At 36.0% G+C, this 17,739-nt stretch overlaps 2 protein-coding genes across 2 annotated transcripts in view; one reads left to right on the forward strand and one right to left on the reverse strand.

The window, feature by feature from the left end:
- LOC110448239 overlaps window positions 1-1,227 on the reverse strand; it is a 29,436-nt gene extending 28,209 nt beyond the window's left edge. The window contains exon 1 of the mRNA XM_021494391.1: window positions 1,182-1,227. The gene's annotated coding sequence lies outside the window, so the exon portion shown is untranslated. The remainder of the gene's footprint in view (window positions 1-1,181) is intronic.
- Window positions 1-13,823, forward strand: part of LOC110448230 (plasminogen-like) — a 29,210-nt gene extending 15,387 nt beyond the window's left edge. Inside the window, exons 4-6 of the mRNA XM_021494380.1 lie at window positions 5,991-6,167; window positions 8,124-8,555; window positions 10,080-13,823. Of these exons, the coding sequence (XP_021350055.1) occupies window positions 5,991-6,167; window positions 8,124-8,555; window positions 10,080-10,312 (842 nt within the window). The 3' untranslated portion in view covers window positions 10,313-13,823. The remainder of the gene's footprint in view (window positions 1-5,990; window positions 6,168-8,123; window positions 8,556-10,079) is intronic.
- Window positions 13,824-17,739: the final 3,916 nt, after the last annotated feature.

The following is a 17,739-nucleotide window of genomic DNA, read 5'->3' on the forward strand; positions in this document are numbered from 1 at the left end:
CAATATAGAGCATACATATGCAGAAAAGGTAAAACATTAAAAATAAGAATATTTTGATCGATTAAATAGACATTCCAGTAGTAGAAGTATAAGAGAAAACATGTATGTGAAATATCTATGTTGAACTCCACAAGCCCCTGTGATCAACACAATAACTATACTAACGAAAAACACCACTAGATTATCATTTGCAACAATTCACAAACGCGTAGTCGTCTTTCTATTGCGAGTGTATAGAGATAACGGGCTGTTTTTATAAATTAAATCCAGCCGATCAACAATAGGTAGAGACACGTAAGCAATATCATGGTGTTTGTACAAGCGCACGCGAAAAGCGATCGTGTTGATTTCACGTGTATTTCATACGTGTAGCTAAATAAAAAATGAGTATAAGAGAAAGAGGATGTGTAGTTGCTATGGATAATTTATTGAAGTGATAGGATTTTAATATTCACTTGAACGGTAAGTTCCAATAAAATACGTACGTGTACATGAAAAGTACGCGTACGAAATACTATAGTTCAATGCCATGCGAATTATTGGTGAGCACATAGTTGCTCATGCATGTTAACTTACAGTGGCAGTAAAGTTGAGATTGCATGCACCTATAGAAACTAAAAATGAAAAAATGAAAAAAAAAAAAAATAGCTACTGGATGAATGAGTTTTTTTTCTTTTATCAACATTACACCACATACATGTAACTATACATAGTGAAGTTCAGGAAGAGTAAGCAAGATAAGATATAGAACATCTTAGGCTAGAGGTAAAACAATTCACAAATTTCATCAAAAATAGTGTTTATGTTGAATGGTTCGCACCTATCAGTCAAGCAGCAAGCTATGTAATAGTACGATAGTCAATAAAAACCAGAAAGACATAATGATTGAAAATGGCCGTTTTTATTAAAACGACATAATATAAAAATACATGTATGACATAACATAAAATACATGTTACAATACATGTATTGAACACCCTCCTGAGAAGGTGTTCCATAGACTGCATTTCATAATCAAATGCAATGCCATTCTGCTAATGACTATAGTAGGTGAGGGGACAAGAAAACGCCCAAACCTTGAATAACTGTTAAACATACCATGAGTATTATGACATCATATAAAATTAGAGGTGTAAGGGGACGGTGGCGGGAAGAAATCAATGTTTAAAATAGCGCCCTACCTTTCTGCCCGTGAAGAAATTTTCCAAGTGACGCTTAGCTGGACCACGTGATCATATATTCATACGCATGTGCGTCCTGTTCGCCTTGCTCACTGGGAAAATATATTCTAGGGTCAAAAGAAAGAATCCCAAAATAAACCGTTACCACCAACATAAATGCAATAAAATACATTCTGTATTTAATTGTTGTTTTTACCTACAAAGCGTAGCTGTACTGTACACGGGTACAGGGATTTGTTGACATGCTTCGATAGACCATTACCTTATTAAGGAAAATGATAACATGCCTAAATATTTAAAACAAAAAATAACTGAAGGAGGATTCGAACCTGCACCGTTTATTTTCTAGTCACAAGTAAACTGCGTTACACATTCGGCTACATAGAACATATAGATATTAGCAATTACAAACTAATTTAACCCGAGAAACACCGGTCGCAGTTTAGAGAAACTTGATCACCCCTGTTTTTCATTAATTGAGCACTTTCCCAAAAGAGGACCACTTTTCCGTAATACGATTTGTTTTTGCATATTACATCACTGTCACAAAAAGTTTATTCAAAAGTTGGTCCTCGGATGGGAAAGTGTTGAAAGTATTTTTTTAAGTCCGGGATACCCCATCACTTTCATAGATATAGTGTATATGGCTATATTTGCAGTATCATATTAGCAATACCTAATTTCTCAGCAGTTTAAAAATTCAAATTCAATTGGTTTTGTATCTTTTGTATGCATTTAGGCTACACGAAATGTTTTACTCCTTAATTTTTTTCTCCGTTTTCATAAATGCCGACTCAGGGAAATACGGGCAGTTTTCCGCCATACCTCTTTCTGTATAAAGGGAAATAACTCGAGAGAATGACTGTTTTCTGAACCAAATCGCACATTTTCCAATAAAATATGGCAGATAGAAGTAAATAACTTATACAAAGGTGATATTACACAGTATTAAAGTAGTATTGGGTACATAACTGGGTCGTATGGGGTAGTATTGGGTGGTATTGGGTAGTATGGAGTAGTATTGGGTCATAGTCACGGCATTTATAGGTGATGTTTTCTGCACCCAATCGCATATTTTCCGACAAAATATGTCAGATAAAAGTAAAAAAAACCTTCTAGAAAACTGAAAGGTAATATTTCACAGTATTAAAGTAGTATTGGGTACGTATACAGATAGTTCGCATGGGGTAGTTTTGGGTATTTAGACGTGCCGGCGAAAACTAGGGGTGTTAATTGTGAGTAATTAATTATGTACAGATTTTGCTAAAATTCAAATTTAGTCTTTGTTTTTGTACAACATATTGACAAGTTTCATCAAAATCCTGTCATGGTTGTAATAAAGAAAACTTAAACCAACCAATTAGAGGACATTATGTTAATTAATAATTCACAGATTTTGCTCATCTTTAAACTTGCTCAGTCTTTGTAAATTGTACATGCTTACCAAGTTTCATTAAAATCAATCAATATTTAACCACAAAACGTCCCATCAAAGTTTTAATAAGCATTAAATCATATAATTTAGCTGTCTGTAGCCTTTAATTTAGGTGTCATTTTCACCAGGCTCTCCAATATATATATATATTTTTTTTAATGTCATACTGTGCGACATATTGAGACTGATTTGATGAATAAAACTGATTTCAAACACCCTAGATAATTGTAATTAATAAGGTAAGTCTCACTGAAACCTATAAATATTAGCTGAAATAGAAATGTGTTGCATTTTCCCAACAACAAGGCAAACTATTACAAGGCAATTCATAGTCCCCCATCGGAGATTATTTATGTCAGGAAGCATAGGTCACATTGAGGTCATAATGACCAACTTCTTGCACTCCACCATCCCAAGATGTCCTTGTACACCAAATCTGGTTACTGTATAGAAGATATGCCCCAGACAAACCTTTTGAAAATTAAAGGTCAAAGGTAAAGTCATACTTCATAGTGACCTAATTCTCGCACACTGCCATCCCAAGATGTCCTTGTACACCAAATCTGAATACTTGGTTTGGTTTGGTTTTATTTTGATTAACGTCCTATTAAAAGCTAAGGTCATTTAATGACGGCCTCCCCTGTGCGCAAGATGCCTGCGTGTAGTGTATGTGTGTGTATTTTGGGAGGCTGAGATATGTTCGTGTTTGTCTCCTTGTGATAGCGCGGAACTGATTCCGACTTTATAGTGCTACCTGAAACATACTGCCGAAGACACCCTAAACTCGGCCATCTCCAGATGTCCTTGTACACCAAATCTGGTTACTCCAAGTGAAATAGTACAGAAGAAACGCCCCAGACAAACATTTGCAAAAGTAAAGGTCAAAGGTCAAGTCATAGGTCACAGTAACCTAATTCTAGCACTGTGCACTCCGCCATCCCAATATGTCATTGTACACTACATCTGGTTACTCCAAGTGAAATAGTACAGATGTGCCCCGGACAAACATTTTCAAAAGTGAAAGTCAAAGGTCAAGTCACAGTGACCTTTTATCTTGCACTGTGCACTCCGCCATCCCAAGATGTCCTTGTACAACAAAACTGGTTACTCCAGGTGAAAACGTATAGAAGATATGTCCTGGACATAGTTTTCAATATTTGATTGTTTTTTCTCTCGAAATAACAGGCATAGGAATGAAATTAGAAATGCAATTTCAGAACATTTAGTTTTTTTGTTTACTACCTAACTTGTAAATGAAATGAAACTAGGGTGCTTCTTAAAATGGCATTTATCGTCTGAAGCTTTTTTTGCGTATATAACTGTATGTTGAGCTGAATTGTTTCCTCTCGGACATTATTTTTAATGATGTTATCTTGTATTTGTAATGCTGCACATTTTCAGTGCAGAAGAATGTTCTCGGTTTTCAAAATTCTGTACACTATTTTTTTCTTGAAAAACATGTACATTCATTACATGCGTGTTACATGATGATAATGTTGATAGCTTTCTTAAACACTGACCAAATCACTATAAAATTGATGCTTTAAAATGTTGCGGCATTGGACTGGATCAATCACCAGGGACCAGGAAGCTCATTTGGTGAAGATTGTCATGTCTAAGCGTTTGAAGGTCATAGGTTCGAATCTTGGTCTGGTAGCAATACCCATATAAGGATCTTGTAAACATGTCCTCGGAGTCAAAGACTATGGGAGAAATGTATGTAAGCGGAACTGGATTATGTGGATCGCTGGCAACCAGTTAGCTCAATTAATCCGAGTGCCCATCTAGAGTTCAGAAGTCCAGGTTGAAATTCCAGACCGACCTTATCGAATCTACTGAAATAGGTTTAATGTACTACTATGATGGTTTTTATAATCATGATGTGGTCAAATGAGTCTGAATTTCTGTTAATAATCAATAATTATAGTGATTTAAAAATAAACCTCCAACGGCTCTATAATAATTATATGCTTGCTATTTGAGAGCAAAATATTGAAGGTATCTTTTTATTTTTAACATTAATTATTAACAGAACTTCTGACTGACAACTGCTGATCTACTTTCAGTAAAAATGCCACCCCCAATGCCTATATATAATCATTGGGGCGACATTTTTATAAAAAGTCAATCTAAACCCCTTTAACATGTTTAACACCTTTGTTTAGGATCAAATATAACAAAAACCTAGTTGTAAGAAATGCTCAGGTCCATGTGCTCCTGTGGTGTGGTGTGGTGTGGAATGGGAATTTAGGTAAAGTGGAATTGACATAAAACATTATAGGCCTATATGATTATGGTATCACACTCTTTCTAGTGGGTCTGCAAAATAAAGATAAAAGAAGGATGCTAATTACTAATTCAAACGGAATGAAAACGCAAATTCTGTCAACTGAAACGCTGACACCTCTGTACCAAATAAAACAAAACAAAAATATGCAAAAAAAACATGATTTTTAACCCAAAATTTGACCCCCACAAGTAGTATTTTTGTTCTTAAAACCTGTCTGAAATTAGATATCGTCTACTCAGTAACAGAAATACTCACGTTTTAGCATAGGTCATTCCGGTTGATTTTTCACAATATTTACACATGTGCTGAATACAAAAATAGACTACATGAAAAGCTAGCTTTTGTTGTGTAGACACTGATTTGTAAATGCCCAAAATTGTAGTCTTAAACCAAATTCGATTTTTTTTAAAGTATGAAGCCCACATGGTCCACTTCATCATGTATATGCCAATTTTAGTGCTGATTTAATTAAAATGCTGATTTCAGTGCCGATTGATTTTTAAATGTCTGGAAAATGACACAATGATCAAAACGATGTATCCGTTTCCTTTCTCACTTTGATACTGACCGAGTAATATGAATTCTCCCGACAGGTGATATTTTACCAATTCTGCTCTCAAACTACCCACAAAGGGATGTTATCTGAAAGCTTTGTATTTAATTTTGCGCTACATTTGGAGACTGCAAATATAGCGAACTTATACACCTCGAAAATATTACCAGTAAACCAGGAAATATAAACAGTAAACTGTTAACAATCTGATATCTAAATGAAACAATAATCCGCTAATCGGATAATTCATACCTTTATGTCACCAAACTGATCGATATGATATTAAGAAAACATGCATCGGACTCCTGGTCTTTATGAAGTATTTAAATTCCATTGATTAGTTTCCCTATTCTACATTTATCTCTTTGATTTTCTTCTATTCCTTGTTTTTTGTTCAATCCCCTACTGAGTTGATATTAAGGAAACCGATTCATACAAGTTTGTAACTCGTTTCTATATGTTTTTGTTTGAATGAAAATATGGATTAATATAATGTATAAGAGCCATGATTCCGAAGTCTCTATTTTACAGATTGTCCATTGCCTCCTGTCCCACCAGGCTACAGTATAGAACACCCGTACAACGGTAACACAGATCTAGCTAGGTACAGGTGCCAGGCTCTTACTGATCAACCACCGGTCGACCACTGTCCACTAGTCAAGTGTGGAAGTACACCCGACACGACAACACAACCTGCTTCTTGTTCAGGTAGCATGATTTGATTATGGGTAATAATATATCCTTAGACCGACTTCCTGTACTGCCATTTGCGTTAGACGAAATCTTTGTAATTGGCGAAATCAGTATTTTGGTTTCTTTTCAGGACTACATCAGGTAGTACGATCTGCTTGAATTTTTAACTCGTTTTTGTTTAAATCCTGAAAAGGAGTTAGATTATCCCTAATAGAGAAAAAAAAAAAAAGTTAAATCAGTCCTTTTTTTAATTATTTGTTTTTGAAATGAATTTGTTATTTTAACTTACCGCGATGGAAAATGTTGGCTAGCGTGGTCTTGTTGAATTGTTCCTTTCGTCAACATGCTTTGGCTAGTGTTTACTCGATGTTTTCTTTCCAACAAGTTATACAAAAACACAGAATCCTGGAATTGAACATAAGACCAGTTGAAAGTTGTGTTTCAATGACATTTTGTGCCTTAGCTGGTCATCACCATTTTCCTTATAAGAAATATACTCGTAGTTTTATCCAGTAATTAGCAGTAAATGGGTTGTGCAGTGGTATAAGTTATTGGCCTCTTGTTTACGTGATTAGACATCTATATTCTGACAAGAAATAATGTCATACTACATGTTGAGGAGAGGTAGTCGAGCGTAGTGTTTGCAGGACTTGTGTCAAGGCGTCACCTGACAGAGGAGGCTGGAGGGTTGTGCAGACTAGACAACCCCACGCTGATATGAGAAAACTATTTTCCTTATCTTTTCGGATTGCCTTTTCTGAGTTTCTAAAGTATTCCACATTTATCATGGAGGGTATACAACTCTATGAATGGGTCGTAAAGCTTGTCTTAACACCTGTCGCTGAAAAAGGAACCATATAGCAGTGCATCCCATATATCTATTATACGTTTTGATTTGGTTGCGTTGGCTATATTGGCTACAAGGTGCGAGAAACCCGTTTTCATGTTCAGTAATAACTAAAGTGTTGTATTTCTGTGCCTGATTGCAGTCATTTTCAGGAAGTCGCATAAATGTTTGTAGTAAGACGAACGTTTATTGATAAGAAAGGAAGGTTTGGAAGAGAAAAAAAACACATTTGTGATTAGTATTTATATATACCCCTCCTCCCTCCCACTTTCTGATCTTGAAGTGACTGATTTTGAATATCGGAAATCGTCGTCTCAGATGGTGCGACCATAGGTCAGCATTGGTGGGGGTCACACGTGGAATGAACGTTTTGATTGGAGATAATGTTAGAACTCACTTCTATCAACGGTGAGGTAAATGGTAAGTTAACTCTAGTCAAACAGAATTTGCTGGATTTTTGTCCAGATGTTTAGAATGCTTAGTTGTATTAGTTCTGTAAATAACAAGCCACCTGCTCATTGGACACCACTTTTCATGGTACTTTTGACTAGGGATGTAGTGCGGCGTTCACCAGGGCCAATTCACCTAAGAAACCCGTGATGTGATTGGCTGAAAGCGCAGCTATTTTTTCCCTAAAAAAACAGCCAATCAACACTATATTTCGCGCCTCATGAATATACAAAAAGTGGCACTATGACTGTAATACCATTGAAACTCGGAAATTGCGTGTGTTTTTGGAGGAAGCGGAGATCATGTCTGCGGAAGGAGGATACATTTTACGTGCATATAGAAGGTTTTAAAAGAAAAATTATCCATCTTTCCAACGGTGCTAAGATTTTTTTGTTCATCAACTAGAAATGTGGTTTTGGATGCAAAAAAAGGTGTGGTAGATTTTTCGACATCTATAGGTTTATTCCCTTCTCATGTAATATCATCATTGGGTGACATTTTTACCAAAAGTCGATCTTAACCCCTAATGGTGCAAAATTACTCTGAACCCCTTCATTTTGGTCAAAATATAGCTGTTACAAATTATCATCTCCCTTTGGGCCCTTAGTGTGAAGCAATTGAGGTGTACGATTGTATAAAATGTTAAATGTATGCTTATAGTATTGTGATTGCAGTGAAAGACTGGTTCAACATCACTTCGGAACAATACGAGGGCGGAGTTACCTGTACCATTGGGGGTGTGACTTGTCAGAGGTGGGATACTGACGACCCTCATTCGATCAGCTACTACGAAGGTCGGAGTGATCTGGGAAACAGGTGCCAACTAGACAGCGAGGACCGCCCCTGGTGTCACACAATTGATCCAGACATCAGGTTTGACTTCTGTCCATTTGCGAACTTGAACTGTGGACACCCTCTGACTGTACCGCTTCCACCTACCATGATAGGAGCCAGAATTGAAGTCGAGTGGCCATATAAACAGTACTATGAGGAGTTGGCTTGGTATCGGTGTGCGTCTTTTGTAACAACCGACCCTGTGCCCAGCTGTCCCTTGACACACTGTGACGGAGACCTCACGTGGTCTAACGTTAACGTTTCTTGCTCAGGTAAATATCTTCATTATATCTATCAACATACTAATTAAGGAAAAGTATTTTACTAGCAAAAGATATATATGATACTGGGTAAGATAATGATAACCTAAAATATACATTGATAGCCAGATGATTTCTTCTAAGTCTAATAAAACCGAGTCATCATCTTTTATCGGTTACAAAGCTTTAAAACTCTTACGTTTTTATAATAAAAAATCATGATCTAACCAAATGGAAACAGTTTGTCTATAACCGTCGTTAAAGTGTTTATGGTCTTAAACGACCTAACATGGCCTGTCAATTGTAAGTCTGACATCGGCTTTGCTATACATATAATTGTTTATCTTCTTCATCAAATCAAGCGTATTTTATATAATGGTACATTGTATATGACTCTAAGTCATTGTAGAAAAGTGGTATAATTCCATGCTAAAGAAATATTACATTAGTTTCTGGCCATTGATACCGTCGATAACCATTTAATCAAACACGAGAAATACGATCCGAGGAAAGCGTTAGTAACATATTCGTAGATCCAGTAAAACATGACGTGACGAGGGAATAATACAATAGGGGTGTAATACAGAATATTGCATATCTCATACCGGGGTGCTATACAGAAAATCGTATATCACACAAAAGGCTGTAATATAGAACATTGTACATCACACAAAAGGCTGTAATACGGAACATTGTACATCACATAGGGCTGTAATACAGAACATCGTACATCACACAGGGCTGTAATACATACCATTGTATATATCTTACTGTGGTGTAATACGGCATATTTCACACCACACTAAGGGTTTAATAGAGAATATTGCATATATCACATACAAATCACTATACATCACACAGGACTGTTACATCGAACATTGAACATCTAACAGGCTATATTAACATTGTACATCAGATAGGGATTTTAAGTCACACACAGGGCTGTAAAATAGAACATTGTACATCAGATAGGGATGTAATACAGTGCATTTTAGGTCACACACAGACTAGTGTACAAAACACAGAGTTGAAGCAAAGAGCATCGTACATCACAAAGACCTGTAATATAGAACATTATACATCACAAAGGGCTGTAATATAGAACATTGTACATCACAAAGGGCTGTAATATAGAACACTGTACATCACACAGAGCTGAACTACAGAACATCGTACATCACACAGTGCTGAAATATAGAACATTGTACATCACAAAGGGCTGTAACATAGGACATTGTACATCACAAAGGGCTGTAATATAGAACGTTTGCACATCACAACGGGCTGTAATATAGAACATTGTACATAACATACAGGGCTGTATTACAGAGCATTGTACATCACACAGTGGGCTGTAATACAGAACATTGTACATCACACATGGATGTAATACAGAACATTGTACATAAGACACAGAGCTGTTATACAGAACATTGTACAATTCAATAGTTATTTGCATAAGTGATGGCAGTTTTAAGAATTTCCTCTATTTATTATTTAAACGTTCACCGGCTATTGTTGTATTTTTGTCTTCAGTGAAAGACTGTTATGACGCCACCAACCTTACATACAGCGGTCGTGTATCCTGTACAGAGAATGGTATTACGTGCCAGCGATGGGACACCGATGAACCGCATTCGCACCAGGACCTCAGTGGGCGCAGTGACCTTGAGAACTGGTGTCAAATCTTCGGTGAGGAGAAACCTTGGTGTTATACTACTAATCCCCATTTTCGATGGGAATACTGCCCAGTGGAGGAATGTCCTTAAGGTTCGAGAGCTTGACTGAAAATTAATTTAGAAAGCGACCCTCACAGTAGGTGACATTTCCTATGTGAACATTGCCTTTTTTTATCATCTCTCTTCCTTCAGGTATGGTATTTACATGCTGCAGGTGATGCGATTCCAACTGACTTGTTCCGATTGTCACAACTTCTATGAAAGATGTGGAATGCTGACGGACAGACTAAAACACAAAGTTTTAAGTGATGCTTGTTTCTGAAGGTGGCGTGCAAGCTTGATGGGCATAATATTGACCTTATTAGGGAAAATGTTTCATTTTCTTGTTTGTAATGTTAATGGAAATTTTGATAGGTCAAAAGATGGACGCAGGCAAATATCTGCATTTATATCCATATTAATTATACGTTACATACATTAATTCATTAACATTCAATTTTAACATATATGCAAAAACTTCTAAATTTACCAAGTGATCATATTTCATATCTATATTTTTCCAGTGTTCATCTAAATTGACCTCGAATTTCTTAATTGTTGTTGAGTCTATAACTTTCTGTGGGAAACTGTTCCAGTTTGTTATTGTCTTGAAGTTGAAACTGAATTTTCTGAGATCTAAAATGTCAATGGTTTATCTTTACTTTTTGTGAATGACCACGATTTCTAGATACATTATCGTGTACAAAGAGCCCATTGTTGACTCTCTCTTCAAATATATTGCTCATAATCTTAGATACATGAATAATGTCTCCTCGCATCCTTCGGTATTTTATAGCTAGTCGTTTTAGTATTCTGAGTTTACTTTAAGGTAAACCCTTTAATCCTGGTAGTAATCCTGTTGCTCTTCTTTGTAACGATTCTAAAAGCTCATTTTCCTTTACTTTGTGTTGATTTCAAACACACGCCTCGTCTTTAAAACTTTGGTCTAACTAGGGCTTTAACTAGTTGGTAGAACATAGTTTTATTGCAATGCATAAAAGACCTTCTTAGACGATGCCATTAGCCGTGTGTACCTGTTGTTGTATATGACATGCAAAAGTCAGATTTCGGTCCACAGTTACTCAGGTTCTGTCATCAAATAGCTTCTTTGTTCTTTTTCTTTTATGGAGAGAAGTTTGCACTTGTGTGGGTGGAACTGAAGTAGCCATATACTGGACCATTTCTGAAGAGCAACTAAATCATTTTTTAGAAAAGCTTGTTCCTCCTCGGTCTTAATTACTCTATACACTTTAGAATCATCAGCGAACACTACTGATAAAATAAAGTGGTTTCTGGTAACTCATTGATATATATGACAAACAGTGCCGGTCCAATGACACTGTATTGTGGTATTCCGCTCAAATCTGGAAACGCCTTTGATGATGTACCGTTCATATGACTTTTTGTGTTCTTTCAATTAAAAATGTTCTATTAATGTTGTTCTTTGTTGAGTTTTCCCTTAGCTTTATCCACGATCTCCAACCAATCGTCGAAATGTTTAGTAGTTGTAATATCGTTTACCTTCCACTTATAAAACCGTTATGTTTTTCACTAAGTGGATCGTTTTTATTCGTATGAGCAACGATTGCATCTCTAACCAGTTTTTGTTTGTTTTACCAACTACGCTCGTAAGACTGTCCGGTCTTTAATTTCCCGGATCTAGTTTGGAACCCTTTTTAAACAAGTTGCGGTAATATTTAATCATCACTTAAACTTTTGTTGTAAATCATGCTCAACGGTTTAGAGATGGAGTTATACCGTTCTGTCATCGCTTTAGGGTGCTCATGGTCTGGTCCAGGTGATTTATCAGATTTAAGGTTTACCAACAACTTTTTAACGGTTTCCTCGGTACACATACTTTACTCAAATGGATGTATTATCAATTTTCTTTCTAATGCCGGTAGCACCCCTGATGGCCTTATATAATCCCATTTACAGACAGCTCGCTGTAACACAAAAAATCGAACATAAAAATCAAATGGTCGCCGTGTCCAAGAGAACTTTGATACTATTCCTCGTTTGTTATGATGAAGTCCAGAGTACTTGGCTTACTTAGTATTCGATGTCTTGTATTCGATGTCTTGTATTCGATGTCTCGTAGTATTGATTGTACATTTGTATGTTGAGATAGGTAGTTGTTCCTTAAACATTCGATAAACATTTCACTGTCGTGGTCATGGTTTGCCGATAACAACTTCCAATTACCTTTTGGAAGATTTAAATCAACCATTTATAGCATGTGTGGAAATATTTTATCGTTTGATGCAGCATTGATCAGTTTATACAGTTCTTCACAATTTTCATTGTTTGAGTTTGGACTTTTATAGATACATCCAATTAACGGACAGTCTTTGTTTCAATCGTCAAAGAAATCAGTTTTGATATATAAACCTACGCCCCTGTGACATTTAGCCGTGTTTTCGTTGATAATTGAGTCATTTCCCGGTATCATCAGTTCACTTTTGTTCGGGATGTACCTCGAATTTTCAAGATATACATACCCCTGTTTTACCAACTGCGTAAATTTGTCAATTTGACATTTGAATTCTGTATTTCAGATGGTCTTACTTGTTTAACAGGCCATCAGCGTTTGTGTAAACACATGTTATTCAATCGGACATCATTCTATTGTTACTGACTTTATCGGGCCTTGGTTTTAACGCATTTAAATTAATGTTATTCCCTAATCTTCCTTTACTACAAGTCTGACTACTTTCCGGTTCCAGGGTGGTCCTCGCATCCTTTACAACAGGGGATAAATCCCCTGTTGTTCTTTACTGTCCAATTTACCTTGTCTCTGCTTTCAATAACTTTTCATTTTCTCGTTCCTGCTTCGTTTAATGTTCTTAAATAAAGTCTTCTTCGCTTCAAAGGATTGACATGACATTAGTAATTGAGTACCTTGTTTGGTAGAATCCTTCTCATGATCCTCATCAACTTTGCCCAACCTGAAAACCTTGCTTTCGCATGTTCTGTTAGCATGGAAAAATATTAAGATGATAATAATGAAGTATCCACTTTTCTTGGTGATGATCTTTTGGGTTACATACCAGTTCCTACTTTCAATCAAGTTGTTAAACATGAAAGAAATAGGGTGAAGCTTTTATCCTTTGTAAACTACCTCATACTGATTATTAAATATAATATCTATGCATGTCGGTTCAAATATATTCCACCGTCTTTCAATGGTGGAAAAAAGTCGAAATATTCAACAACAGATTAAAATAAAAAAGATGTTACCATTGAATAAAACAATGTACAAATTTAACCTCAAGTGGTCTGCACTTACGTTTTAAGACAAAATTGTATTACAATTGCATACCCGGGTAAACATACAGCAACCCATAAATGATAACTAAAAACTGTAATATGTTGGTCTTGTGTAGGTGTTATGTTGATAATTATGTTTATTTTTTTATGTGTATGTGTAGACTGAAATGACATGGTATGTATTGTAATATAATGGATTGATGTTTGCACACATTTATGTCTTAATATAAAGAATGTTTGCAATGTATATATATGCTGTCAGACATACAAGGGTATATGTGTGTATGTGTGTGGGATGTACTTATGTAATATGTAGTAGTTTGTACCTGTATGTGAGTGTATGTGTGTACAATTATGTGTGGTATGTATGACTCCTGTAATATTTTTGTCATCCTGAGTGTGTGTTCATTTATGAATACATATTATGTAGTTGAATTTCACATAATTGTGCACAGATTATGTTTTTTGTGTTCATGTATATAGGTTTAAATTGGTAGGCGCATTCGTTTTTGTAAATTTTTCATTTCCCCAGACATTCTTTTTGAGGTGTTCAAAATTACACATAAAAAAACATCTTGTTCAGCAATATTAATTCGTTTTATCTAGACTAAATTTGAGGAAAATATAGCAATCCAATATCAATAAAGCAGGCTTTTGGCAAATAAATGTTTATTTCAATATGAAAGGAAGGAATGGTTTGGATAACTTGATATGTCATTTTGATCAAATTAAATATTATTATTATTGTAATGAGAGATAATGAAATAATGAATGATTTGGAGTTTGAGAGAGGAAATGAAAAAGAAAGAGAGAATATTTTAAAAATGTGGTATTTTACTGGATTGTTTGTCATGAAGTATGATATTTCCCTGAATTGTTCAATTATAGTCACTGACTGTAATGCCACCAGTGTGACAGTAGTTTAAATGTTGTAAATATCTTGGAGTTGTCAAACACATGTTTTTAAACACAATGTCCATTCAAATGGTATTTTCTCTTATTGAAGTGTTTTCCAATGTTCAATATGGTTATTATTCAGATGTAAATACCTTTATTATCTTGGTTAATCGTTAGTCCAGTGTAAGAACCTTCTGGAGAGAGCGAGAAATGTAAGGTTTTGCAGAGAGCGTGACCTCTGCGAGTGTGTGTGAATGTCGCCATTTTGTGAACTCTCGTGATCTTCCGAACTGTGTCAGTCGGGGTCACTTGAGTTTTTATTCCGTTGTGTATTGGAAGTATTGAATATATGGGATTCGTTGGAAATATTGGATGCGTTGGAAGTATTGGATTGCGAGTCAGAGAGTGAATAGCGGTGCGAAACAGTTGTAGATGTTAATAATATGAAATACTTTTTTATTAATGTTGATTTGTGAAGTATTTTTCATACAAGTGCCAATGAAGATCGTCGTATTTATTTGGGCTCAACGGGTACTACGTTGCGAGCAACGGGTGTGGCGCCGTTACCTCTTCGGGGTCCGCTGGGGAACGGGTGTTGCCCCGTTGAGCTTGTGCGTTGCCCCGTTGATGTTAGCGTTCTTACCAGAAGCGTAGGGATTCCTTGGGGCGTTGGGAAATCAGTTGCGATCGGACATTCTTAGGGTAAGGTTGGTTTATGAGCTGCTGGCAGCTACTACATCTTTGGATCGTTCCAAAACCGTGTAGTTGTCAGTATGTTTAGTTTATAGGATAAGGGAAGCAACTTGTAGATTAGGATAAGGGGATGGACGGGGGATTTTAGTAATATTTACATTTATTGAAGATAATTTAACTTTGTCTATTTTAGCGTACTTTTGGTGGTACGTTTGGTGTTTCAGACAGTTGAGTTTGATTTTAATCATTCATAGAGCCTACTGTAGTGTTCAGATCTCTATTTTATCCATTTGCTAATCCTATTATATTTCATATAGTTGGTTTCTTAAAGTATTCATTGCACATTGCAATTTATATCGATATTCATTGGCACTTGGTCCATGTCTGTTATTATCTAAACTACAGTAGGGATAAATAGACTTGTTTTGTCCCCTACATATATCAGATAGTTCTGGTATCCAGGGTTCAGACATAGTTCTACCTTTATTGTAAATCATATTTATGAGAGAATTTGGAGAGAGTGTGTCGAATTGTTGTATCTATCTGTGTGTAATTTGATATTGTGTTCCTTAATAAACGGTAACCGTAAAGGTGTGCGTAAACTTATCTTACGCTTTCTAGTTCTTCTTTTTTAGTTACTTAGATCTAATCAGTCATTAGGTACTTGGTTTGGAAATAACATGTACTTTCCTACTTTCCTGGGGGCTTGTCATAAGCATTTAGTGACAGTTTAAGATAGTCGTGCTCTCTATGTAAAGGTTTGAGCCAGGGGCGAAGACCGTTACAATATATGGAAAGAGGACTCCTGCGTGAGGTTACTTTATGTAAGAGGGATGAATTCGGGGCACCCCAACCCTGGCATCTCTCCCGAAAGATGCTGGAAGAATAAAATCCAATTTTAACCTAAACGGAAAAAAGAAAAGAAGAAAATCTTGCGTATTGTATTCTCAGATGAGTCCACTTTAAATGAAGTTAATATTTCCTTGACCCTTTCAGTATCTGCTTCTTGTCTAGCTTTTCCATTCGGATGTATTTGTTCTTTTCCTTCTATAGTTCAGTAAGTACCTCTTGAGTGTCAGTTTTTGTGTCCGTAAAACTCTCCTGATTAGTTTGTTTATCCTTAACCGCAGACCGGGCCAACTCCTCCTTAACAACCTTCCTGATGTCACTTTCCTCACACTTCCTATCCGTGCATTGTTCAAGGTTCCGTATCTTGGCCTCGTATGCTTGCAATTTCTCTGTATTTTCCTCTATCTTCAATTCCATTAGAAAATTATTTTTAACTGTTACTCGACAAGGAGCACAAGACCACCTTGACTACCGTTTTCTCATTTTCGTCGATGTCAATACATTTAGTGCAAAACAGGTTAATACATCTTTCTATTTCAGCATTTTTGAATGCGGATTCGCGAACAGGATCGAACATAATTTACAATACACATCGGTCATCGTTCCACGGAGATGTATATTTGCCGTCATCCAATCCGGAGGTTAGTCCTCCCCCTTTTTTATAGAAACATATCATGGAAATACAAAATTGTATTTAAGTTTAAAATGACTGATTTAATCACGTTAATAGAAAGAAACTGAAAATGAAAAAAGGGAGACAACTCTAACGATTTATAACAATTAAACAAGAGAAAAAAACCTAAATTTAATTACCAACCAACTGGGTATTTGAGCGATAATGTCAGAAAAGTATCCTTATTCATCAACACATGGTACAATTTTGGATGATTTATACTCGTTTCATCAATCCTCCCGTCGTTTTCTACTTCTGTTAATGTAAACGTCTAAATTTTGTACATCATGGTTTTTACAATGCAATCATATGTATATAGCATATCTACTCCTCGGGGCAATAACGTGGCGAATTAATTCCGACTGTCTTGGTGATACTCTTTTTCAAGTAGATTAATAGAAAATCAATTTTATATTTCGTTTTGAAGCCAGGAATTTCATTCGTTTTTTATGTCGCCGCGACAAAACTCCAAAATGGATATATAGGCGTTATTTTGCTCTCGGCGGTGGCGGTTACGATGCCAAACAATCATTTAACTCCAACGTTAAGCTCTCTGCAAAGCGGACACCTCATGTCCATAATTATCCTAACGAATTATATTACAATAGTTGAGACGTGATGTTTTCCTATCATAATGACGAATTTTTTTCTCGATCCTTCTACTTCTTAACGATTTCCCTGACACCACCTCACTTGTGCGAGGGTAAGTGCAACGACTGATTATCTCATTGGCAGTATAATGTAACTGAATAGAGGCATATACACCAACATACCGCCTCAAGTACATCTGCATACATCGCACATCAAGTCCATCAACCAGCATGCTACTAGCCAAATATCATCATCCTAGGCATCTTTGTAAAGCAGAATTATTTGATTAAAAGTTTCAATAAATTTGACCCATGTGAGTCAGTGTCATTTATTTGAACAAACATGATATTCCTTTATCCCGACATACTCCTAGTAAAATGGTATGATCGGAGGCGTATTGATTATTCAGAAGAATTTGCATTAATTAAAATAGATACCATTAACCAAAAAAAAATGCAAGACAGACGGACGACAACGGGCGCACAAAGAGTTGAGATAATTCCAA

This window comes from Mizuhopecten yessoensis, unplaced genomic scaffold (assembly GCF_002113885.1).
Source record: "Mizuhopecten yessoensis strain PY_sf001 unplaced genomic scaffold, ASM211388v2 scaffold419, whole genome shotgun sequence".
In the NCBI taxonomy this organism is placed as follows: Eukaryota; Metazoa; Mollusca; class Bivalvia; order Pectinida; family Pectinidae; genus Mizuhopecten; species Mizuhopecten yessoensis.